The following is a 27,403-nucleotide window of genomic DNA, read 5'->3' as shown; positions in this document are numbered from 1 at the left end:
ATTCAATCCTGGACCTACACAGGGTTAAAGGTGTATTTCTGGACAAGGAAATTATATGCATCAAGTGGTTCCAATCAACTCTTATAACCTAATGCATCAATCATAAAGGACTCGAGTAATATTTTGTAAAACACTGGGAGACTTAGAATGCTCTAGGGCTTGCCTAGAAACCAACACTTGGTCAGTGTTTGTTAGATGACACTCGCTTGGTGAGCATCTCCTGTTCAGACATGTACTCCAGGGGTCCTTCCATCTTCGGGATAGGTCCACCAAACACCGTCTTTGGGTTCAGTTCCAACCTCATGTCCTTCACGTGGTTCATCTAGCGTACCTAGATGAGATGCAAGATGCAAGTGCATGAATATTAAGAATGGTAATATGAGACACATTGCATAATAGCATTCAAGGTAAACATAAGATCATGCATGACATATGCACCTAGAGTTATTTTAACTAAACATCACACGACCTATTATAGAGGGATAGCAAGCATATTAGGCATGGAACACAAGTGAACTTAAGTTTAGATATTGCACCTATGCATTGATCAAGAACTAACCAACATGTTTAGCCAAAACAAGAGCAAGCTAAAGCAATCACTTAGCACATGTATAGAAATCTAGATAGCGGCATAGCAGTCACTTGTTTTATTCATAACTAGAGATCCAGACATCCAAATAAGGTGATCCTAGACTTTATAGAAAGATTATTAAATTATCTAAAACATGTTTATTATCATCACAAGGTGATTCCTAAATTAACAAGGTCAATCAAGCACAATTGGGCACCTCTGTTCAGACTTGGATAGATTCTACCATGCAACTTCACAAGCTTATAACTGGAGATTTAGACCACCAAAAGGAGTGCTATTTAACAATATAGAAATCTCATTAAAATCACTATACTTCTTCTATTATCTCCAAAACATGATTCAAAGCTTAGCTAAGTCAAACAGCACAATCATTCAGATCTATATAGAGAGCATGCAAAATCTGACAATGAACTTACAAAATCTATAGCTCCTAAATTATCAGATATATGGTCATGAAATTTTAACACAATCAATATTATGAAATTATATACAACTTTGGTATTTACTACAACCACAAAAAACATCATTTCCACCATGAAAATAATTGCACAAGCAAAACTGAACATGCAGCCCAACAGCAGTGGTACAGAAAACTGATAGCAACTTCAGAGAAGCATAATTGGAGTTCTATACCTTCAACAAACATGAATCATAACTTTTTGAAAATCTTATAAAGTTACCTACAACTTTATTATTCTCCTATTAAGATGATTCTACAGTTAACAAGGTTAATTAATCCAATAAATGCATCTCTATCGAAAACATGGATAGAATCTGACATACCACTTTAAACAGATATAACTGAAGTTATACATGTCCAATAAATGTGGTTCTGGACTTTTTAGAAATATTAAAAAATTATAAACAACTTTGTTTTAAATACCTAAAGTTAATTCTACTATTAAGAAAAGCCCCACAGTGCCAACAAGGAAACCATGTCTGGGTTTGGGCAGAAACAGCCATAGAGATTTAAGCAAGTATAACTCAAGATATACTTAACCAAAAATCATGATATTGAACTTTTTAGAAATATTAAGAAAAGTACTACAACTCATGTATTTTCATCAAGTCATGATTCATAACTTAACTGAGCCAATTAATTCAATCATGCAGACCTATTCAGAATAGGGGCAAAGCAACACAGGGAATTTGTTATTTTTATAACACTCAAACCATCAAACCTAAACTCTTGAAATTTTTACCAGACATCAAACATCACCTTAGTAGCACTCCATAAAAATTTCACATCTATTTGAGCACCACAACTGCAGTTTATGAAAAAGACAAGACATGACAAGTATTAAGAACCTAACTGTATAAATCTATTTTTACAGCAAACTATTTAAACTAAAACATGTCATATTATAGATCTACTGCATAGAAAATTTCACAAGGATTCCAAAAAGTACTCATTTAATAATTTACAATATTTCTACTAATTACTATGAATTTTCAAACTTAATCATCCAAATCTGCCAAAATCAAAAAGAAAAGGAATATAAATCTTGCATTGGGTACCCTGCAGTTAACACAAATCAAACTCCATCGAAGAGATCCTCATTAACACTATTCAAACAAGTCACTGATTCGCACTTAGATCCCTCCCTTTTCTCATATTCGAGCGCGAGGTCCTTCACTTCATCAAACGAACAGCGAGCCAGGGATGGCCGGCGGGGAGGCTGGAATCCGGCCGGAGGAGGGTCGGCGGCGATGGAGAATGGCAGAACGAGCACCACTGAGCCCACGAGCATCTAGGGGACTGCTCGTCTTGGCCCGAAGCAGCCCTAGGAGGCTTGGCCACCTGCGAGCGAGCGGCCACGGCAGCGCAGCACGCCGGCGGCGGCCCGAGGGTGGCAGCAGCTGGCTTCCTCAGGCGAAAATGAGCGGAGCACGCTGGAGAAGACACCACGGTGCACGAGAGAGACAGAGGGTGATCGAAGGACGAGCGAGTGGCGGTGGCCGTGGAGCTCGGCGGCGGCGGCAATGGTGGCTCCGCGCTGGCGCGGCTAGAGGGCGAGCGAGAGCCTGGACGGGTGCGAGGAGGAGCAGAGAGCGAGTGTGGGATGCCAGGGCAGCTCGGGCGTCCGCATTTGGAGGCACAGGGAGCATGGCGACACGTGGTGCGGAGGTCGGACACGTGTCGGCCATGGTGGGGCGCGCTCTGGTGCATGGTGGCCACGCAGGCAAACTGTCGAGCACGTGGCGAGCGCCGGAGTGGACATGGTGGGGATTCGATTTGGGCCGCTTCCAGGCTGAATCAGATAGTGGACCAAAAATGAAGTTTGCTCAACTCTAATTACTCTCCAACTTTGATTAAGGCCGCATGGTCATTAGAGCTCTTCATCAATGGGTAATTAAGCCACAACTGCTAGTGTCAGCGTATTGACAGCGACAAGCAAACATTCAAATTGATGGTGAAAACGAGGTCAAACTGGTGCCATCCTTTTACATGCTCTTCTTCATGAACTTAGCTTCAACTCTTATTTTGGGGTCAAGTCAAGTTACTTAACGAAATTTAGAGAACGCGGAATGCCAATGTCGTTGCTTAGTGAAACTCCAGACTTAGAATATTTTTAAGTCCGAAAACAGCCGCTGATTCAATCTTCGAGCCTCTGTTTGACTTTGTTCCAAGTTTATCTGGCTCTTGGTCCAAAAACAAAGTTTGTTCTACTCCATTCAAGCTTCAACTTTTATTAAAGGTCAAACTTTATATCCGGTACATGAACCAATTCTTCATCTTGGTCAAAGCAGCATCTTGGAATTAGGGTTTTCGATTAATTGAGGCATTTTCTTGACATGTTCTCAACACAAACCCTTCCTAACTTTTGTTGCAGAGCTCAATTAGAGTCATTTGGGCAAGGTAGCAAGGTTTGGTTGATGACCTATAGTTCCATTCACTTAATAAAGCAACCTAAGAAAGATTTTAACTTATCATTTTATGTGACTTCTTGATTCCAAACTTCACGAAACTTTCCCAATCATCTATGTATTTAGATATACACTGTCTAGATGCATTGTAAAACAATGTATCTAGAAAAACCAAAGCATCTTAAATTTGGAATGGAGTGAGTACAAAGCACACTTGCATGATATAGAACAGTAGTCATGTAAGGCTGTAATTGGTGACCTAACTTATTCCTTGATGACAGAGTAACAAAGGGCACCACGAATGTGGGTAATACATTATGCCCCCTCCAGAAGCTTTAAATTGAGCTTAGAGCACATACAGATAGTACATATGCTACTACTGCATGCCAAGTAACTAGGAGAGGGGACCGAGCTGGCTCGGATGGTGAGCTCTGCCGGTGTGAAAGCCACCGGTCCTGGGTTCGAGCTCTGCTCAGCTAAGTGATTTTCCACCGTGGGATTTATTTCCAAAAAATTAATCTTGCAGGTCCTGGACACGGCTAAAAAAAACTAGGAGAGAATAGAGTGTGGTAGTGTACCCCCTCCAGCATTCCACACCACTGCCAATATCAACGCCATGTCCAAATGTCGGTGAGAAAAATGGCACAGAAGCGCTCGTGCGGCACAGAAGACACAGAATCGACGAATCGACACGGCACAGACGTGAATGCGGCACAGACGTGAATCGACACCAATGTGTCACAGACGTGCGTGCGGCACAGACGTGAATCGACACCAATCTGTGAGAAAAATGGCACGCTTGTCAGACGTGAATCGACACCAATGTCTGTGAGAAAAATGGCACGCTGTGCGGCACAGACGTGAATCGACACCAATGTCTGTGAAAAAATGGTTGTGAGAAAAATGGCACGCTGTGCGGCACAGACGTGTGAGAAAAATGGCACGCTCTAAATGGCACGCTGTTGTGAGAAAAATGGCACGCTGTGCGACACAGACGTGTGAGACGCTGTTGTGAGAAAAATGGCACGCTGTGCGACACAGACGTGTGAGAAAAATGGCACGCTCTAAATGGCACGCTGTGCGGCAAAAATGGCACGCTCTAAATGGCACGCTGTGCGGCACGAAAAATGGCACGCTCTCTCGTGCGGCACAGACGTGTGAGAAAAATGGACGCGAAGAACATGAACCACCGCCCGCGCATGACGTGCAACGCGAACCGCATCGTGCTCGCAGCGTCGGCGCCGGGGGCCGCCCCCATGGCACGGTCGCCGCCGAACACCATGTTCGTCCACCGGCTGGTTGGTTCTCGGGACGACCACGGACACACACACACAAGAGGTCTCTTGAGCTAACTACTAGGTATACCACTTGTGTGAGCCCCCCAGGAGTCCAGGACTATATGCAGTGAGTACTTACCACGTGGCGCTGCGCAGCGGCGCTGGGCAGCGGACCGGCGTGAGTACTTGCCTCAAACTGGTCAATTCTGACGTGCGTTTTTTTTCGAACCATCAAACTTGGTTTTTTTTTTATCTCAAGAGACCTCTTGATGGTTCGAAAAAAACGCACGTCAGAATTGACCAGTTTGAGGCAAGTACTCACGCCGGTCCGCGAGTACGCGGTCCGCGAGTACTCACGCCGGTCCGCTGCGCAGCGCCGCGTGGTAAGTACTCACTACATATAGTCCTGGACTCATGGGGGGCTCACACAAGTGGTATACCTAGTAGTTGGCTCAAGAGACCTCTTGTGTGTGTGTCCGTGGTCGTCCCGAGAACCAACCAGCCGGTGGACGAACATGGTGTTCGGCGGCGACCGTGCCATGGGGGCGGCCCTCGGCGCCGACGCTGCGAGCACGATGCGGTTCGCGTTGCACGTCATGCGCGGGCGGTGGTTCATGTTCTTCGCGTCCATCCTGATCATGGCGGCGACCGGCGGCACGTACATCTTCGGCATCTACTCCAAGGCGATCAAGACGTCGCTCGGGTACGACCAGCAGACGCTCAACACGCTGAGCTTCTTCAAGGACGTGGGCGCCAACGTGGGCATCCTCACTGGGCTCATCAACGAGGTCACCCCGCCGTGGGTGGTGCTGTTCTGCGGCGCTGGCATGAACCTGGTGGGCTACCTCATGATCTACCTGGCCATCACCGGCCGCACGGCGCAGCCGCCCGTGTGGCTCATGTGCCTGTACATCGCCATCGGCGCCAACTCGCAGTCCGGCTCGCTCGTCACCGCCGTGAAGAACTTCCCAGAGGACCGCGGCGTGGTGCTCGGGCTGCTCAATGGCTTCGTCGGCCTCAGCGGCGCCATCTACACGCAGCTGTACCGCGCCATCTACGGAACTGACAACGACGGCGCGGACCTGGTGCTGCTCATGGCGTGGCTCCCCGCCGCCATCTCGCTGGTCTTCATCCCCACCATCCGCATCATGCCGCGGAGCGCCGCCGCGCGCGGGGAGCGCAAGGCCTTCTTCCTCTTCCTCTACGCCTCCATCGTGCTGGCAGCGTACCTGCTCGTCATGAACGTCGTCGAGCTGGAGGTGATCCACTTCCCGAAGCCGGCGTACTACGTCACGGCCGTAGTGCTCCTCCTGCTCATCTTCTTCCCGATCGTCATCGTCGTGAAGCAAGAGCTGAAGACCTACCTTGCGTCGCCGGCGCCAACAGCAGCAACCTCGGCCGCCATCGTGACGATCACCGTCGACGAGAAGACGCGGTCGTCGAACAATAACGTGGCACCGGAGTCGCCCGATCGTCGCCATCAGGCCATCGCCGCCACCGAGGACAACAGCTCGCCGTCCTGCTTCCAGGACGTGTTCCGGCCACCGGCACGGGGCCAGGACTACACCATCCTGCAGGCCCTGTTCAGCGTGGACATGCTGGTCCTGTTCGTGGCCACCATCTGCGGCATCGGCGGCACGCTGACGGCGGTGGACAACATGGGGCAGATCGGGCAGTCGCTGGGCTACCCGCAGCGGTCCATCTCCACGTTCGTCTCCCTGGTGAGCATCTGGAACTACGCCGGGCGCGTGGTGTCCGGGTTCGCCTCCGAGTACGTGCTGGCCCGGTACCAGGTGCCCCGGCCGCTGGCGCTCACGGTGGTGCTCCTCCTGGCGTGCGTGGGCCACGCGCTCATCGCCTTCGGCGTCAGCAACGGGCTGTACGCGGCGTCCGTGATCCTGAGCTTCTGCTTCGGCGCGCAGTGGCCGCTGCTGTTCGCCATCATCTCCGAGGTGTTCGGGCTCAAGTACTGCTCCACGCTCTACAACTTCAGCGCCGTGGCCAGCCCCGTGGGCTCCTACATCCTCAACGTCCGCATCGCCGGCCGCATGTACGACCGGGAGGCGCTCCGGCAGGGCGGGCGGCGGGGCAGGGACCTCACCTGCATCGGCGTGCGCTGCTTCAGGGAGTCGTTCCTCATCATCACCGGCGTCACGCTGCTGGGCGCGCTCGTGTCGCTGGTGCTGGCGTGGAGGACGAGGAACTTCTACCGCGGCGACCTGTACGGCCGGTTCAGGGAGGTCGGCATGGCCGGAGCGGCGGCTGCCGGAGGAGCAGAGGACGGAAGGGTGCACGAGGCCGAGGCGAGCAGCAGTGGTGGTGCCAGTGACTCTGACTCCAAGGACACTAGTAGCAGTGAGACCGTTAACGGCAGCAAGGTCTGAATTGTTGACGTGTACTGTGTGTCTCTCAGTTGTGGTAAAGCACATACGTTAGATGGTTAAATTCTATAAAGCTGGGAATGTCTTAACTGTATAATTCTAGGCTGCATATGTTAGGCAACGATATATGTAGTGGTACTGCTGTGCACATGAGCATACATATTATATATAATAAATAAGCATCAGGCCTTGTTGTTCTGTTTGAAGCATCAGAGGCTGATGGATGAATCTGTGTATGCATCTAGATGTGTGAGTTATATGTGGTATATAAAGTATATGATAAAGTTGGCAAACGGTGAGGGACAATCGGTGTACCTGATTCTTGGTAGCGGCACATGCACTCGGTGTGGTGACTGCATCTAGATATAGAACCTGTAGAACAGTCACTACTGGAAACCCGTCATTTGCCGAGGGCTTCTGGGTTTGTCGAGGGCTAGATCTCGGACACTCGGCAAAGGCTCTATTTGCCGAGGACCAGCCCCAGGAGCCCTCGGCAAAGATAGGCCCTCGGCAAAGAAACGGCCCTCGGCAAAATAAATCTTTGCCGAGGGCCGAGCCCTCGGCAAATATGGCTGGATGGGTCACGGCGGCCACTGGCGTCAGTCTTTGCCGAGTGCCCGCCGTTAGGCACTCGACAAAGATTTTTTATTTTTTTTTAATTTTCTTTGCCGAGGGCCATTGGTCAGGCCCTCGACAAAGATGGCCAGGCTAGGCCCTCGGCAAAGATTTTTTATTTTTTTTTAATTTTCTTTGCCGAGGGCCATTGGCCAGGCCCTCGGCAAAAATCCCCTTTGCCGAGGGCCAGGCTAGGACCTCGGTAAATGTTTTTTTGGTTTTTTGAACCCAGTTTTTTTGTGGTGCTATAATACATTATTTAAAACTCAATTTTAAAATTTGGACCAATTTTGACATTTTTTTATATATTTCCTTAATTTATATCTTTTCGTTGATTTTTTTCGAATATTTCAAATTTGAACTGCAGGTGGATGGAATAATGCAATTTAGTGATTCGAAAAATGTTATTCGTGGTATTTGGTGTATGTTGAGTCCCTATCCATGAACTCGAATCAAATTCCGGGCATCTTATTTGATGCGAGTTCATGGATAGGGACTCAACATACACCAAATACCATGAATAACATTTTTCGAATCACTAAATTGCATTATTCCATCTACCTGCTGTTCAAATTTGAAATATTCAAAAAAAAATCAACGAAAAGAAATAAATTAGGAAAATATATCAAAAAAAGTCAAAATTGGCCCAAATTTTAAAATTGAGTTTTAAATAATGTATTATAGCACCACAAAAAAAACTGGGTTCAAAAAACAAAAAAAACATTTGCCGAGGGCCTAGCCTGGCCCTCGGCAAAGGGGATCTTTGCCGAGGGCCTGGCCAATGGCCCTCGGCAAAGAAAATTAAAAAAAAATAAAAAATATTTGCAGAGGGCCCTGGATCTGGGCCCTCGGTAAAGAGCCCAACCCTAAATCGACTAGCGGCCTGGCCCAACCGCCCACATTTCACAAGCCGCCGTCGCTGCTCGCCCCGCCGCCGCCCCGCGCGGCCGGCCGCCGCTGCGCGCCCCGCCGCCCCACCACCGCGTCGCCCATGCGCACTGCTCCAGCGTCGCCCCGCCCCGCCGACGCCGCCCCACCGCCCCAGAGCCGTCCCGGGGGCGTGCCCTGCCTCCCCTCCCTGTCTCGGTCGAGCAAGGGGAGCTCGGCCGCCCTGGCCGGCCCTCCGGTGACCCCCCGCGCCGGCCTTCCTGCCGCCCCGGCCGGCCCTCTGGTGGCCCCCCGTCGCCGGCTGTTGTTGGAGGGGAGGAGGCAGAGGGTGAAGTAGGAGGAAGAAGAGAAGGAGAAGAGGAGAAGGAGGAAGGGGAAGAGAAGGAGAAGAAGAGGAGAAGGAGGAAGGGGAAGAGAAGGAGAAGAAAAGGAAAATGAGAGAAGAAGGAGAAGAAGGGGAAGAAGGAGAGGAGGAGGAGGAGAAAGAGAAGAAGGGAAGAGGAGAAGCGGAGAAGAGAGAAGGGAAGAGGGGGAGAGGAGTACTCCGACGCCGCTCGACCTCGCCAGAGAAGAAAGTGACCCCCGCACCGTGACGCCCGACTCCACCGCAACCCTAGGTAAAACTCTCGTTGTCGGCCTTTTGTGTCGTATGTGGTTGTGTGGGCCTTCATGCCGTAAATTGATATGAGGGCCTTCGTGCTGTTGTGGTTGTCGACCTTCATGCCGTTGTGAATGTCGGCCATCCTATCATTTTTTTGCAGGTTTTGGAAACCTCCCCGTGCAGGGGAGGTGCTGTCGAAATTTTGAACAAACAATAACCTATTGCCTTTTTATGCAGGAGAAGAGCATGTCGGAGGGGACCCGAAGGACCCCGATCGTCTTCGTCGACGTCGCGGTTCTGCCTGCACTGCGTCGCCTCGCCACTGCGTCGACTCGCCACTGCCCCGCTAGCCTGACTTCACCGACACCCTAGGTATAAATAACCTCTTTTTCTGCATGTCTGTCGTAGCCCACGCGTAACCCAGTTAGGTGTCTCCCGTCCGAAAGAGATACGATCGTAGGTATGCGGATCTTTACATATCTGCGACCGTATCTGTTTTGGATTGTCCACATTTTTTGGAAAGCCCGCGGATGCGTAGATGGGTTAGTTTCCATGGTCCGCTCCGGTCCGAGACAGAGTTTCGGCATCACCTCCCTGTTGTTCTCCGGATACACATTCTCCCTTGCAGGACGTGTATCGGGAGAACAGCGGGGAGGTGCTGCCAAAATTCTATCTCGGAGAGGAGCGGAGCCTAGAAACTGACCTCATCTACGCATCTGCGGGTGGGATTAGGACCTATCCTCACCTATTAGACATTAAGAACACCGCGTAGATGCAATTGATGGTCACAATACTCTGTAATGTAAATGTTAAAGGATGGAGGACCGTTAGTGGATGTACACGGGCTGGAGAAGTGGGAGTGACTACGACTATGAATGGGTGAAGGGGACAGATCGTTTCTTGAAACATGCATTTGGCCTAGGAGCAGGAGGACATTCTCTAGTTTGGTGTCCCTGCAGCAAATGTGACAATAGGAGAAAGGTAGACGAGAAGACCATGGGTAGACATCTTGTGTTCAATGGTTATATATCTGGCTACCAGCAGTGGATCTACCATGGTGAAGCATATCGTATAAGAGCGGAGGTGGTGAGAGCCCGCCTCGAGGCTTTTGATGATGATGCCGGGGTAGCAGACATGCTAGATGACACCCACCAAGCTCACTTCGCTGAACGATGTGAGAAGGAGGAGATGGAGGAATCCACAAAGGACTTCTACAAAATGTTGCACTCGGCACAGAAACCCCTTCACGAGCGTACAACAATTTCTCAGTTGGATGCGGTTGGACGTGTAATGGGGTTGAAGGCCAAGTTAAACCTGAGTCAAGAAGGCTTCGATAAGATGTTGGCCGTGTTTGGCACCATGCTACCGGAGAAGCACACTTTGCCGACGAACTTGTACGAGGCAGAGAAACTCCTTCGTATGCTTAAGATGCCGTATGACAAGATACATGTTTGTTCGAAGGGGTGCGTTCTATTTAGGAAAGAACACAAGGACGCAAATTACTGTCCGAAGTGTAAATCCTCCAGGTACCTGGAGGTGAGGGGACCCGAAGGACCCCGATCGTCTTCGTCGACGTCGCGGTTCTGCCTGCACTGCGTCGCCTCGCCACTGCGTCGACTCGCCACTGCCCCCGCTAGCCTGACTTCACCGACACCCTAGGTATAAATAACCTCTTTTTCTGCATGTCTGTCGTAGCCCACGCGTAACCCAGTTAGGTGTCTCCCGTCCGAAAGAGATACGATCGTAGGTATGCGGATCTTTACATATCTGCGACCGTATCTGTTTTGGATTGTCCACATTTTTTGGAAAGCCCGCGGATGCGTAGATGGGTTAGTTTCCATGGTCCGCTCCGGTCCGAGACAGAGTTTCGGCATCACCTCCCTGTTGTTCTCCGGATACACATTCTCCCTTGCAGGACGTGTATCGGGAGAACAGCGGGGAGGTGCTGCCAAAATTCTATCTCGGAGAGGAGCGGAGCCTAGAAACTGACCTCATCTACGCATCTGCGGGTGGGATTAGGACCTATCCTCACCTATTAGACATTAAGAACACCGCGTAGATGCAATTGATGGTCACAATACTCTGTAATGTAAATGTTAAAGGATGGAGGACCGTTAGTGGATGTACACGGGCTGGAGAAGTGGGAGTGACTACGACTATGAATGGGTGAAGGGGACAGATCGTTTCTTGAAACATGCATTTGGCCTAGGAGCAGGAGGACATTCTCTAGTTTGGTGTCCCTGCAGCAAATGTGACAATAGGAGAAAGGTAGACGAGAAGACCATGGGTAGACATCTTGTGTTCAATGGTTATATATCTGGCTACCAGCAGTGGATCTACCATGGTGAAGCATATCGTATAAGAGCGGAGGTGGTGAGAGCCCGCCTCGAGGCTTTTGATGATGATGCCGGGGTAGCAGACATGCTAGATGACACCCACCAAGCTCACTTCGCTGAACGATGTGAGAAGGAGGAGATGGAGGAATCCACAAAGGACTTCTACAAAATGTTGCACTCGGCACAGAAACCCCTTCACGAGCGTACAACAATTTCTCAGTTGGATGCGGTTGGACGTGTAATGGGGTTGAAGGCCAAGTTAAACCTGAGTCAAGAAGGCTTCGATAAGATGTTGGCCGTGTTTGGCACCATGCTACCGGAGAAGCACACTTTGCCGACGAACTTGTACGAGGCAGAGAAACTCCTTCGTATGCTTAAGATGCCGTATGACAAGATACATGTTTGTTCGAAGGGGTGCGTTCTATTTAGGAAAGAACACAAGGACGCAAATTACTGTCCGAAGTGTAAATCCTCCAGGTACCTGGAGGTAGACTCTAGTGATGGTCAGAAAAAGCAGCTTCCGATTCCAGCGAGAGTGCTACGGCACCTTCCTTTCCTACTGAGGATTCAACGGCTATTCATGATCGAGGAATCCGCGAAACAGATGACATGGCACAAAGATGACAAACGGTACAATCCTGGGAAGATGGTACATCCGTCTGATGCTGAAGCATGGACGTACTTCAATGATAAACATCGTGACAAAGCAGCTGAGGCCCGTAATGTACGTGTCGTGCTGGCAACAGATGGGTTCAATCCTTATGGAATGATGGCTGCCCTATACACATGCTGGCCCGTTTTTGTTATCCCCCTCAATCTCCCTCCTGGCATCTCCTTTCAACGGCATAACGTATTCTTGTCGTTGATAATTTTTGGACACCCGGGGAGTAATATGGGTGTGTTCATGGAGCCTATGATTGATGATTTGATACACGCTTGGGAGAAGGGGGTATGGACATACGACCGAGCTATAAAGACAAGCTTCGAAATGCACGTTTGGTACCACTACTCCCTGCATGACTTCCTGGCATATAGATTATTTGCCGCCTGGTGTGTTCACGGGAAGTTCCCATGCCCAATATGCAAGGAAGCTGTGAGGTTCATTTGGTTGAAGAAGGGTGGCAAGTATTCGTCGTTCAACCAGCATCGTCAGTTCCTCCCTCTAGACCATGAATTAAGAGAAGACATCAAGAGCTTTACGAAATGTGTCAAAGTGACAGACCCTAAACCGCACTTGAGGACTGGTGCCGAGGTTTGTGCTCAGATAGATGCTCTCGTGCCCAATGAAGAAGGTGGTTTTGTGGGATATGGTGAGGAACATATGTGGACTCATAAGTCCGGCTTGACGAGGCTCCCCTATTTTGATGACCTTCTTCTACCACATAATATTGATGTAATGCACACTGAAAAGAATATCGCCGAGGCACTTTGGGGAACTCTCATGGACACTAACAAGTCTAAGGACAACGTTAAGGCTAGAGTGGACCTAGCGACTGCCGCAGCTTGTAGGAAGTACGTCACCGAGATGCACCACCATGGGCGCGTCCAAGCCCATATAGACTACTACAGGTCGGTACTTAAGCAGTCCCTCCCCAAGCCTCAAGCAAGACTGATTGTGCTGACCCAGGACCAGTACCTTGAGGTAGGTGAATAACATTCATAATGATTTGTTTTGATATTAAGTAGGTTCAATTTCATCTTCTTATATGTCAAATACTCGATGACTTGTAGGTGATTCCCTGATGGTGTCGATCGTATCCCGAGTGCTGGGCTATGATCATGGACAAGTGGTTATCATAGGACTTTATTGACATGCACGAGAGGCAGCGGGAACAGCGTCTGATGAGTCAAGGTCCAACTCACCATCAAGGCAGTCGCAGCCTCCCCGGATACAAACAAGCATACATAAGTGATTTCTTTCATTTATTTTGATGCTCAATTCTGCTTGATTTCTCACCATCTTCCCGTCTTTCTCGCAGGAGGCTGCACACCTGGGCGAGGAGGTCTTGAGTTCTCTATGTGGGCTATGTCCCACATGGGCAGGGTGTCGTCCTCTGTCTCCTTCGACCCGGCTGCCCCGCCCCAGGTGTACTTCGACCCGAACGTGTACACTAAAGTCCAAGAGTACACGTCCTCGGTATGGAAGATCTATGGGGAAGATTACAATGTGCGCACTGAGCCCATTGATGCAGAGACGATCATGAGGCTCGGAGGAGGCAAGAAGCATGGGCAGCTGTGGATTGCAGATGACGCCATCGACTCCACCATTGTTCCCTCCCTCGACGCTATCTGAGCACGGAGCACGAGCTCCAGCCAGCCCATAAGCACACGGCCTTCTCCAGCACTACAGTAGGTCTATGCACTCCAGGTAATTCCTGTTTTACTCGTCGTACGTTGATATTTACACACCTAAATTAGATTTGCATTACTGATACATTGGAGTGAAATATTGTAGGCCGAGCTGCAAGAAACAAAAAGGCAAAGTCAAGAGCAGAACGCAGAACTGACCGCACAGCTGCAGGCCTAGCAGGTCACGTTCGAGGCCGTGCAGAAGCAGATGGCAGAGATGATGGTGATCATGCAAAGTCTTGGGCAAGCATCGGGTGTACCTATGCAGTTTTCAGCTCCTCCACCTACTCCTGCAGCTACTCCTATAAGTATGAAAGTTCACTTTTCGCTTGTGCTTTGCATGTATGTCGGCCTTCGTGCCATTGTGGATGTCAGTGTTCGTGCCATTGTGGATGTCAGCGTTTGTGCCGCTGTGAATGTCGGCGTTCGTGCCGTTGTTTCTTGCAGGTTTTGGAAACCTCCCCGTGCAGGGGAGGTGCTGTCGAAATTTTCAATTGAGTCTAATCTTTTTGTATTCCTAGATTACTAGATGCAACTCTAAGTTCCACACATGCAATCTCTGCTCCTTTGTGCAGCCTCCGTCTGTGGGTTCCAATCATCTCGGTAGTGCATCACCGGGTGATCCCGCCTTTCTTTCACCACCGTCTCATAGGCTACCTTGATGAGGACTAGTGCTAGGTGATGTGGTTGGACTTTATTGTAATATTTGTGGTTTATGGTTCTGACTTGTGCTTGGATTTCATGAACTTGTCGTAATAAACATGTGAATGATGATGAACATGTGACTTGTCGTTGTATTATATTATTGTCGATGTTTCACCACCGATAGCCTGCCACGGGGGTACCCGGGGCAGTATGTTCAGGCTTCGGCGTATGCTGAACTCGATGGTTAACGCAAGAGACAGTCGATTTATCCTGGTTCAGGCCCTCGATCGTAGATCGAGTAATAACCCTACGTCCAGTCGGCGTTAGCCTTTGCGTTGGATTGATTGTGATATGTTGTGTTGTCCAATTGTCGTCCTCCTCTCTCAGGAGCCCTGTCCTCCTTTATATAGTCAGGAGGCAAGAGTCCTGGTCGGTTTACAATGAGATTTCCTAGTAGGATTACTTAATAGTTCTACTACTAAGATTACATGGGAAGAATCCTAGTCGGACTAGACCTTCTCTCTCCCTTGCGGGGTATCCTGTGGGTCCCGTGTCGACAATTATGATTTGTGGTTCACAATTATGGTTGTGATATATTGTGAGAAAATGGGTTATGTGTGATATATATATGTGATGGTTGATATATATATGAAATGCTTGTGTCGATGGAATGCAAAAAAAATTAAATTTCTGCCTCTTTGCCGAGGGCAATGACCAAGGCCCTCGGCAAAGAAGGGTCCTTTGCCAAGGGCCGTCCCATTGCCCTCGGCAAAGATTCATTGGAAAAATTCTGGAACATTTCTTTGCCGAGGGCCATGGTTGGAGGCCCTCGGCAAAGACTTTTTTTTTAAAAAAAATTCTTTGCCGAGGGCCTGCGGGGAAGCCCTCGGCAAAGATTTTTTTTAAAAAGAATAATTCTTTGCCGAGGGCCGTCCCATTGCCCTCGGCAAAGTTTTTTTGGAAAAATTCTGCAACATTTCTTTGCCGAGGGCCATGGTTGGAGGCCCTCGGCAAAGATTTTTCAAAAAAACAAAAGAATAATTCTTTGCCGAGGGCCCCCGGAGACGGCCCTCGGCAAAGACTCCGTCCCAGGCGGCGGCGCCGTGACGGCTGCTTTTCTTTGCCGAGTGTCACTCTAGCCCTCGGCAAAGGCTTTGCCGAGTGCCAGATAAAGGGCCCTCGGCAAAGACCCTCTTCGCCGACTCAAAATTCCCCGAGAGCTCTTTGCCGAGGGCCGCCCTCAGCAAAGTCTTTGCCGAGGGTTAATGTGCCTTTGCCGAGGGCCTCAGGCCCTCGGCAAAGAGGCCGTCTCCAGTAGTGAGTGAAGAAGAGGTATAGAGTGTTGGGCTTATGAAGTGTTTAGCTGATCTATTATTTATATCTATTTTAGCTGTACCTGCTGAATCAGATAGAGCCGCGTCATTTTCATGGTCACCCTAGTCTGCCGGGAGGCAGTCGTAATCAACTAAATTTTCTGGGACTGAATGTACATGTGTGGCGAGGTATGTGGAGGGAGCAGGGGTTAGAACCAATAAGGAACAAATGTAAATAAAAGTTTATAAAAACAAAGGATCTGTGATGTTGAGGCATACCTAGTCTTGCATCTTCTTCTTCCTGCATGATCTGCATGTTGAAGTCATCGTCGGAAGTGAGATCAATTGGTTGCAGCCAAATGGGCCATTGGGATATTAGTATGTGTCCATGGCTGCTGCTTGCTGCAAAATCAAAGGCATTTGAGAAGTTTGCATGTGAGGTGGCTGTGCTGGCAAGTAGGGATGATATAAAGAGAAGTAATAAGGCAATGTTTTAAATTTAAGGCTATTTTAATCTTGTAATATTCAAACAAGAACTCTTAAATTTGCGAAGCATTTCATGTCATGGATTCACTAGGCATGAACCTTATGGATAAATTACAGGCTGTGGTTGAGAGACGTTTATGGGAATCCTAGGTGGTTGGAACCGGAAGTATTTTTTTGATTCATTTGTATGTACAGAAAGCGTTCCCACATAAATAGATGTCTATGTTTTTATCTATTTATAGCTGATATTTGTGTTCCAAGGTGTTATGAAAAGGAAGGCGAGTGCATGATTGTTATCTCTATTGCTTGTCAGATGACGTATCCTGAGGATTGTTTCTGTCCAGAAGACGATGTGGTGTATGGTCCGTCGTTTGAGAGAAATAGTGCCTGAATCTGTAGATTATGTCAAACAATCAGAACGAACCATGCTAGTCAATGAGCCTCTTTTTTAAGAGGTTTTTAAGCCAAACGAGCAATACAATAGAACATGGACCTCTTCTAATATCATAATAATAAATCAGTTATAATTATGTAACTACTTGTAGAACCGGAACAAATGCCTACGAATGTTTGGGATAACTACCATGCAAATACAAATAGTAATTAGATGTGATTTTCTGAAATACATCTCCAATGCAACAACCAAAGAGTTAAAACATATAAGAAACTTTTATGGGACATATCTCCAATTAATATAGCAAAGAGCCAAACATACGAGAAACTTTTACAGGAACACATCTCAAATGCAAATGGACTGAGATTTTAGCGATTGAGGATAAGCACTAATCCTAGCACAATAGGAGTTTGGTCTATGGCACATGAAAATGGACAATCCATAGATGCCAAAACTCAAAAGGAGAGTTTCATTAGGATAGTTTAGATATACAAGAAAATATACATACCAGAACTATCACCAAAATTTTGTGCACGGTCTCGTAAAGGAAGCACTTCTATCAGATGGCTAAGAAGAGATTCTGGTTGCCTCTAATCTCTAGGTACCCGTGATCCTGGCCATCAAATAATTTTAGTAAAGCTATATAAGTACCAAAATTAGAAGTAGTCCTGTTAGAATTTGAAGGGCTATTTGTTTAGGAAATCTAATTGCAAAACTATTTATCAACACTGATAAAGCACTGTGGCTTTGACCTTCCCCATACTTTACTGCTGCTCTAAGTTGGCCTTCCTACTCCTGAAGTGTTGGAAAAAAATAGTCCAAGTCAAAATCGTAGCAGGCAACCATAGAAGAGTAACAGGCTTCTTAGGCATGCTAGACATTATCTTGTTAATAAATACAGCTCTGCATCTATGGATTGTTCATGTCCCAGCTCTACAATTATATGCACCACCAATGTATAATTTATTATTTCACCAAGTTTAAAGAACTCTGAACATATATAAGTATAAGAAGAGATTATGTAAATGGGACTATGTTCAAACAAACAATACAACAATATTCAAAGATCTATTGAACATTAATGTTTATCCTGAATTATTGGAATCAGTTTGTGGCTCTCAATTGTCAGTGACATTTAAAACTTGTCAATTTGCTAAAATCTCATAATTGTTCTTACAAAGTCGGTGGCACTGTCAGAAGATTAGAAAAAGGCAGGATCTGTGAAACTAAACCTATATATGACCTGACATGGTGTGCTTAAATAGCGACCTATATGACTGACATGTGTGCTTAAAATAGCGACCATAATATGTGACAGTAGTCGGGTGGCAGCATCAGGAAATTAAAAAAAGCAGGATATGTGAAATTCAAGCTACATTTGATCAGGCATGGTGTGCTATAATATAGACTGCATTTAATAGTGGTACAATTTTGCATACATATATAAAAAAAGGCACAGCTGCTCTGCTGCAGGCCACAAGCATAGGAAGAATCGAGATAACGATATGAAGGCTTACGAAGATGCCTCTCGGAATATAGCTTAGGCTAACACCATGCGCAACAACCTCAATGTGTTTCTGGGACGTAGGCCTGATAAAACCACCAAGTGGTTAGACTATGGGAGCAAACTAAAAAGTATGTGGATGCCTAAAATCTTAATATAATGAACCAAAGGAGATAATCATCTTTATCACTAAGGATTATTACATGTAAAGATGCAAAGGAGCCTCTACTATTAACCCAACCTTGTTTTCTCAGCGATCTATGAAATGGAAGCTACAGCCAAAAAAGATGCAGATAATCAATTTAGGAAGAAAAGGAATAGCACAGATAGACCATTGCAGCATGCATTTGGAGTGGAGTTTTTTTTAAAAGAAAAACACTGAGAAGGCATACACTTTAGTAGATGAACTGACATACACTTTAATAAATGAATTCCCATACACTTTAATAGATGAACACATGACATCATCTAATATTTGCAGCAAGATGAAACATAAAATTCTGAGCAATCTTGCTTGAAGCACTTAAAGAACTGCATAATACAAAGTAAAGTATCTAGTTGCTACCTTAACAGTTTCAGAAGAGGAAACAACGTTGTGGTGCAGTGGTGGACTTAATGTTGCTGCAGAAAGGTCAGAGATAAACTCTCTGTTGAACTTCTTGCCAACTAAGAGCAATTTGTGTTGGGTGGCTAACGTACTCGTCATTCCTGCTGCCCTTGCAGCAACACAAACGGCGGCACGGGCAACTTTCATGCACAGGAGGACACCATGATAATTATACTAAAATGCACATCAATGAATCTATACATTTTCCATAAGGAAAATATAGTGCGATGGCAGCCTGCTCATAGCCAAAAATAAAGTGTCAGCTATAATACATTACCAGCCAAACATAAATGAAGAGAGCAGAATACATGAGCATCGGGATAGGCTAAAAAGACACAAGGCATGGTGTGTAATTTATTTAGCCTAAGATATTTTAGACTTTTAGCTGCCACCATAAAATGAAGGAAACATTATATATAGGTGTGTACATGAGTTAAGAGGCAACATAGAACCATGGATGCAGTGTTAGAGTGGTTTGATGTAGTTGCTCCAATAGATATTTAGCTACCAGCATAAATAAAGAGAGTAGGAAATATAAGCACTGGGATAAATTTAAAAGGAATAAGGCACAACGTGTCATCTAGTTAGCATAAGATATTTTAGACTTTTAACTGCGATCGGAAAAGAACTAAACATTATATATAGGAGCACACAAAGTCATTTGTATTAGAATAAACCCCCTCATTTAACGATGTCTAATAGTTTTTTTATTGATGTGGCAATATGTGGATGTTGTCCCAAAAAATCGAGAAACAAAAACCCTCGACTATCAATTTTATCCCAAATCTCAAAAAACATGAATATAAGAACATAGACCAAAACTGACGTGGGACTCGTACAGCATAACAGAGCACATCATATTTGAGCTAAGAGGAAAATAATTATTTCCAACAAGCCTCGACTATCAAATTTCAAAGAACATAGATATAAGACAATAGACCAAAAGGGCATGAGACTTGTAGAGCATACCAGAGCATATTTCCAACGAGCCTCAAGTATCAATTTTACCCAAATTTCAAAGGACATAGATATAAGACAATAGAGCAAAAGGGCATGAGACTTGTAGAGCATACCAGAGCATTATATTTGAGGTAAGAGAAAAATAATTTCTTCCAACCATCATAGGATCTGCACAAAAAGTAGATAAGCATCACAGTTTGGGCATATGAATGAATCTATGAAATCATGCATGCTAAAATCGCAGGGAAACTCCTCATACCTAAAGTTAGGTAACCCTAGAACGAACTCTTCATACCTAGAGCTGGCCAAAATCCTAACCCTAGAACAGGCAAGAGTGAAGGCAAAGAATCCGATGAAGACAAAACAACTATGAAAGCAACACATAAGTGTGGGGGAGGGAGCGGCGTCGCTTCGGGCCGGCCGCACGCAGCGTGGGGAGCCGACCACGTCGCCCGCTGCCGCATCGGGAGGGAAGGGGAGAGAGAGAGGAAGGGGAAAGAGAAACGGAGGTGAGAGGCAGGAGATGGAGGGAGAGAGGAGGAGGGGGACGACACGGAGGAGGAGGAGCACGGCCGCCACCGCCGCTCGTGCCCGTCGCCGTGGCCCCTGTCCGTGTCGGGAAAAAGAGGGAGGGAGAGCGAAGAGAGAGAGAGAGGAGGAGGAGGTGAGAAGAAGAATCAGGAAGGAGAAGCAGAGGTTGGTATATATATTTGGTTGACTGGATTTCGAGGAGAAGCAGAAGAAGCAGAGGAGAAGCGAGAGAAGCTAATCAGAAGAAGGAGAAGCGGCTGCAGGCGAGAATCCGCTTCAAGCGATCTGGACCTTCGAACGCGAGATCGGATGGCGAAAGGAATTCAGGGCGACGTGGATGGCCTGGTTGACGGCCAAAGTCTCCTACTTTGATAAGAAGAGATATTTGAGCTAGTGCTATGTGCGTGTGATCGCCAACTGCTAAGGGTTGTGTTTTGTCAACTGATAACCATGAGATAAATCATCGGCTCCAATAGTTTTCACTCTTTTGCCTTGCTCTTTACTTACCAGTTACCACATTAAAGTTCTTGCATTATGATTGATCTGTGTCTTTGTGTGGTCTTTATCTCTCATAGATTAGCACTTAGCAGCTATGCTCCTGGTAGGGAATGAGAACGTGGAACGGGAGTGGGAATATGTAGAACGATACAACGCAAATGTTTTCGAAACGCGAACCCAAATGTTTCTAGAACAAGGAACGTAGTGATGTTTCATGCTTCCGGCTGCTCAGGATTAGCATAGGCTCTTGATAGGATTGACTCAGGCTGGAAAACTCTTTTATGGGTTGTGTAGGCTAGAGCACTCTAGAAAAACATAAGGCGCACAATATACTAGTTAGTTCATGTTTTTATATTAAAAATCAAGTTGGGCCTTGGAATATGATTAATTTTTTAGTGACCCAATCCATCCTTCCCTCCTAGGCTCACGTGTCCTTACAACTGTTTTGGCTGAGTTTTTGGCACAATTTTGGTGTGTGCCTTTTTTGTCCTTAGAACTTGGTCATATCATGGCTTTCGAACCTCAACAAATCTCTCAGGTTTCATTTTTCTAAAAAAACCTCTTGGCAACCTTAGTGAAATACTTGATTTCTTTGAGTTGGATATTTTGGTTGATTCTTGTGCTCAATCTTAGTGTAATGACCTATGGTGAACATATATATAGTCATATGGTAGATACTCTCTCATTCTAAATTATAAGACATTTTGTTTTATCTAGATACATCATTCTTTTTTATTATGTATATAGACAGTTTATATCTAAGTACAGAGCAAAAGCTATGTATCTAGAAAAGCCAAAACGCTTAAAGTTTAGAATAGAGGGTAGAAGAATTCCCTTGAGCATACTGAACCCTTGATTTTAAGGTCCTTTAAAAACTCCTAGTTTGATAGAGGAAATTCAATGTTCTTGGTAAAGCCCAAACTTTTTGGCGATATCCCATAACCGTGAGAATGCCTTCACCATGTTCTTGGAAAGCTACGGTTAAACATTCACAAAATTTGAAAGTCGTTTGATCGAGTTTCGGATTTTTTCTCTCTTGTTTCAAAGGCTGATTTTTTGGTACGGGCTGAACTTCAAATCATTTTAGAGGAACTTTAGCATTTCAACTTCTGGACCTTTTAAACATAAGCAGCAATTTAATTAGAAGGGATGACAAAAAGCTTTACCACTATTTATATTAGAAACGAAAAAAACAAGCACAGTTCTAGTTTTTTTTTTTATAGAAACAAACCAAAAGACCACGCAACGAGGGAGTGCCACACCACATTACCCACAAATTTTAGAGTTATGATCGGCCAACAATAACTCTATATAACTCTTCGCTCACTGACCCAACTAACCAAGTAACCAACTCGGTGAAAGCTACCATCCAACTCAAAGAACATTAGAAAAATAGCATAGTACCTTAATGGATAACTCTTTAATTAATTACTAGTAGAAAATTATCACACCACACTTGATTGCACGCCAACAGGCAGCACCCAGGCATACTATTTTGCTCGCGTAGGCCTTGAAGTGAAGCGTTGCCTGGCGTGCATGCAAACAAATGCCATCCAAACGAGACTCAAGGCAGCTTCCAGGCCACTGTCATTCAACCAAACAGGCCTATATATACAGAAATGATATATAACACACGTATGTTTTAGCAAAAAAAAAAAACACATAGATTTTTTTGCCTCCTCCAGCCGCTGCTCGTAGATGTCCAGCAGCTTCTCCAGGTCCTTCTTCCTCTGCTCGAACAGCTTCAGCATCTCCTCCTCCTTCTGCGGGCTCACCTGGCTCTGGCTCGCCGGCGGCTGCTGCGACCTGGCCACACCGCGCTTGCCGCTGGACGCGTCGGTGTTGCTGCCCACGGCGACGTCCCTAGCGTTGAACCCGCTGCCGGTGTCGTTGCCGTTGTTGTCATTCTGCTGCCTGGGCAGGGTGGGCGGCAGGATGGCGAGGCTGTAGACCATCTCGGCGCTGGGCGAGTCGAAGCTCTGCGCCTCCGTCTGCAGCCACTGCTCGATGGACGCGCGCTCCAGAGCGCCCGTGCCGATCAGGTCCGGGTTGCCCTGCTTCGCGTCCGCACCGGCAGTGGCGGTGGCGGTGGCGGCGACGGCGGCAGCGGCGACGGATCTGTGATTTGTCCTTCCATAGAAAAAAATTGTGATCTGTGATCTGTGGAGGCTGGAGGTAGAAGAATGGTGGAGGCTGTTGGATCTTAATCCTATGGTGCAAAAAAATTCATATGTTGAAACTGCATAAAACACATGGTTGTATTGCTCTAGACATTTAGTCCAGCAACCAGAACCATTTCAGAATCGCAAAAGGCTTCAGTGTAGAAGCAATTAAGCATGATGGAATGAAACCGACAAAAGAGTGAGTTTACAGTTACGACATCATCGAACGATCCAAAAAAATGTTGCATGCAATCTTTTCGGGAACTACTCTCCAGCTTTAGCAATAGAACATGAACTGCTGAACGTACTCCTTGACCTTGGGGAGTTGCTTCACTGGGACAGATTGATCAAACGTCCGAGTTGCCCCCGTTGATGAGCCCTGATCAGAATTGTCGTCCTCAATGTAGTAACGGGCACGGAAGGCACCCGGGTGCGCATAGTATGCCGGAGGAACTGTTACAAATACCAAAAGGACAAATTTTATGCAAAAGAAAATACATGAAAATCAAGACAGATTTGACCGATGAACAAACAGTTCGTGTAATCTGTAAAATAGTTTATATAACTGTATTAGTGCTCACCTATAGAGACTGAACGAGTGCACCGGGCATAGCTGTGAGCAAGAAGACATCAATATGATGAAAAGGTCAACCCCAGGTAAAATGGTACAATTTATTCAAATTGAGAGTTATCCCTGTTCGGCTTACCCCATATTCCGCTTGTTCGGCTTGGTTTTTCAGCCGGAACAGTGTTTTTCTCTCACAACAATTCAGCCAGAACAGTGTTTTCCCACCAGTTTCAGCCAAGATTCAGACCAGCGAACGGGGTGAAGCTTACGTGTAGCAAAGATTATCAGTCAAGGTTTGCAGTGCATCAGCACTGAAACCATTTTCGTCCATAAGAACATGATAATGTGCTGGGCGGCTTGTTCCCTGTCCAAGGCGGAAAAATAAATTACTACGGAATCATTATCAACATAATAATTGAGGAGAATCATAAGTAAAATTAATAAAACGACAATACGTAGCCTGTTCGCTTGGTCGTAAACGATCGTAAATTTTCAGCCAGAACAGTATTTTTCTCTCACACCAAACCAGCCAACAGTAAGTAATCCATGATCGTTTACGGCCTGCCGAACAAGCTGGTAGTAAGGACTAGACTGATAAACACAATTCATATATGCAGTATACCTGAATACCAGAATGGCTACAGAGGTAAAAATCGAACTCGCTGGGGTGGCAGATCTTGGTATCAACAACAGTTCCTGAGGACAGAGTTTAATTGAAACTTCAAAGTAGGTTCAAAACAAGAATCGATACCTAAAAATAATCATGCATATCAATATGAACTGCTGCCTAGCTATGCGACTTGCATACCAGGCAGGATGTTTCCACTCCTGTCTGTCTGGTCTCGTGCACGATGATTTTCAGGAAACAGGCGGGTATGATGCCGCTTTTGCACAACAACGAATGTCACTCTTGGTTGGTACCCCTCCTGTAAACTTGCACATGCCTGGCAGAATTATCACAAACAACATGCATGTCAAGTAGCCATTAAATGCCAGAAATGGAAATGGCTAAAGCGGGTTAAACAGGAAAAGACCTTCCGAATTGCATCCATTTCATAAAGCAAGACTTGGCTGAACTGCCCCTCACTAACACCATCACTACAAAAATGGAGGATCTGCTATATCAGTATCAAACAAAGATAAGTAAAATTATGAAATTATCTCTACAAACCGGTAGAATATAATCCTCGAAGGCTTGTAGCCAGTTGACTTGTGGAATGACACGAGCAAATCTCTGCAATACATAAATGTCAGTACTCCGATAAAAAAAAAACAAAGTAATAATTTGTCTCAACTAACCTAATCATTCCACCTCTAACAGTGCCCTTCTGTGGATCTATCACTTCTGTATAAAGACCATTTATAATTTCAACCCTATGACCTTGTGAAGATACCAAGCATTTGTACTTTGTAACTTGTGGCCAGTCCATGGATGCAATGACCTAAATGGATATGAATTATAAAATATTTAAATCCCGAACACAGCATACATCATTGGCTGCGGAAGTTTGGAAGAATTAGTAGCACAAGTATATATGGAAATGCCATGCATTTTTCATTTAAAACTCATGTTACTAAGATGTGTCCACGAAGAATATTTAAAAAGGAGGTAACTTTGAAACAGAATAAACTAAGAACAAGATTCTACAACCACAAACAAATGCATTCAATTAGCGGCGTGTCTGTCCAAATGAAAACTAAAAGCTAAGACTAAGACTAAGAAAAAAGTGAAACTCAGAGAGAACACATACTGCTGCAATAGATGGTATTCTCCGGTTTAAAGCATCGTCAAGCACTGTGTTCCTCCCACCAACCTAATTGCAAAATGCAATGCTGTCACTATTCTTTCAACCTGATTTTAAAGTGGACAGTAACCTAGCACTTAAAAAAGGTTCGTCCTACCTTTACATTGATTTTCAAGGAAAGATTCTCAAGATACTGATTTCCTCCTTTCCTTACATTCTTAGGTGCACAACACTGAGTGATTAAACCAAGCTCAGTTTCACAAAGTCGTTTTATCCTTCCTACATATCAGGTAAAATTCAAGCAATTAGAACTTTAATTTGGAAAAAAGGATTAATTAAAAAGGTCAAAGAATCTTCGATCAGCTTGAAGATCCATTTAAACAACTTACCGTAAAAACCACTCATATCAGGCAAAATTATGATGAGTAACTCAAGTTGTTGATCTGTTAGACCTTGTTGAGCAAGCACTTGTGCAGAACGCAAATGGATACCCCTGATTTCAGCTTCTAAATTGTCTTGGTGTGCTTTCTTGATTTCTACACACGGTCTGGTACTCATTTGCTACAAAAAAAATGTAAAATACTTTTAACTACCATATTTGATGGTGTGAGAAGTGCCATCTAGAGGTAGACTTACCATGCCAATGTTATTGCACATGCCGACAAGATGCTCGCAAAACATCCCAATATCATTTGGATGCATACAAGAGGCGAAAGTTATACATGCCCAATATTTGATAGATCCTCCATTAACCATTCTCTGAAAATGTCACCAAATATTCCAAGATAAGATACATAAATATAGATTACAAATCTAATACTAATAGATCCGTTGCAGTTATACATAATTATTTCATTTGTTGACATAATTAGGGACTAGACAAGTTTTACCAACCAAATAATCAACTAAACCGAGTAACATGAATGATAACACAAAATTATGTGAAGGAAAGACATGGAGATTAGAAGAACAAGACATGATACCTTGTTAATCATGTTCCATTGTCCGATGGAAGGGTTGCAAACCTTCTCTTTTCCAGAGTCATGGTATTTAAGCTAAAAAATATGGGTTGATTGTTAGTAGATGGCAACTAAAAAAACGACGTTCTTTCATACTCAAAAATAAGAAACACATTTACCCTTGGAGCTGGGAGCACTCGAGCATAAACCAACGTAAGTTGGTTCATCACCTTAAGGCCAAATTCTTTTGCATAAGAGTCGTCAGAGTTGTTCTTATGGAATCACTACTACAGAATGGACTTTGTCCCGGGCGGTAACGGCCTTTAGTCCCGGTTACCACGCCGGGACAACGATCCCGAGACTAAAGGTGGAACCTTCAGTCCCGGGTCATCGAGCCGGGACTACCGGTTGGTGTTACCAACCGGGACTAAATGCCCTCCAGCCTAGCAAACCTGGCCGCACCATTTAGTCCCGGTTGGTAACCCCAACCGGGACTAAAGGTTCCTTTTCTTTTTCTTTTTTTTGTTTAATTTGTTTTCAGTTCAGTTACACATATTTGTTTAATATATAATATGTTTTTATGTACGTATTCTACGCTGCTAATATAAATACACGCACGCATATAATTACATCTAATTCTCATCTCAAGCATTATTATATTCGAATAAAGTATGAGACTATATATATTATAGATATATATGTATATATACAACACTTTCATAATCTTGTTCTCGAAAATAACGATATCAATAAACATTTAATTTACATCATTAGTTCCTTAGATCAAAGTAGAACTCGCCGTTGGGATTTAGTACTTTTTCTAGAAGATATCCTGCTATTGACTCTTGAACTGCTTTCAGATAGTCTTTTTGCATGACCCTTCGTTTCAACCATTCAGTCTTGCATTTGAAATAAAAGGAAAAGTATTAATACATATATATATATATTCATTTAAAAATAAATAAAAAATTAATATATACGTACTCTGAGGACATCTTCAGGAGTTCTTCTTATGTATGCAGTGATAAATTCACAAACGTAGTATCTACATAAGTTATTACCTGGTTCCTGCCGCAAACACCACTGTACGAGAAGAAGATTATTCTCATCATCTCACACGTAAA

At 45.4% G+C, this 27,403-nt stretch overlaps 2 protein-coding genes and 1 pseudogene across 2 annotated transcripts; 2 read left to right on the top strand and 1 right to left on the bottom strand.

Moving 5' to 3' along the window:
- Window positions 1-27,403, top strand: part of LOC136542745 (protein argonaute 12-like) — a 249,583-nt pseudogene that overhangs the window by 28,352 nt on the left and 193,828 nt on the right.
- LOC136542817 (protein NUCLEAR FUSION DEFECTIVE 4-like) lies at window positions 5,253-7,121 on the top strand. The gene has a single exon (XM_066535466.1). The coding sequence runs from the start codon at window positions 5,253-5,255 to the stop codon at window positions 7,119-7,121; it is 1,869 nt and encodes a 622-aa protein (XP_066391563.1).
- LOC136542976 (protein argonaute 12-like) lies at window positions 23,150-26,526 on the bottom strand. The gene is made up of 14 exons (XM_066535593.1): window positions 26,459-26,526; window positions 26,304-26,375; window positions 25,957-26,079; window positions 25,710-25,881; window positions 25,478-25,599; window positions 25,327-25,389; window positions 24,875-25,017; window positions 24,747-24,809; window positions 24,610-24,673; window positions 24,384-24,519; window positions 24,198-24,271; window positions 23,845-23,939; window positions 23,589-23,620; window positions 23,150-23,460 (listed from the first exon to the last, which is right to left on the bottom strand). The coding sequence occupies exons 1-14, from the start codon at window positions 26,504-26,506 to the stop codon at window positions 23,285-23,287; spliced, it is 1,383 nt and encodes a 460-aa protein (XP_066391690.1). The 5' UTR covers window positions 26,507-26,526; the 3' UTR covers window positions 23,150-23,284.

This window comes from Miscanthus floridulus, chromosome 1 (assembly GCF_019320115.1).
Source record: "Miscanthus floridulus cultivar M001 chromosome 1, ASM1932011v1, whole genome shotgun sequence".
NCBI classification, from domain to species: domain Eukaryota; kingdom Viridiplantae; phylum Streptophyta; class Magnoliopsida; order Poales; family Poaceae; genus Miscanthus; species Miscanthus floridulus.
This window is presented reverse-complemented; position numbering and strand designations above follow the sequence as displayed.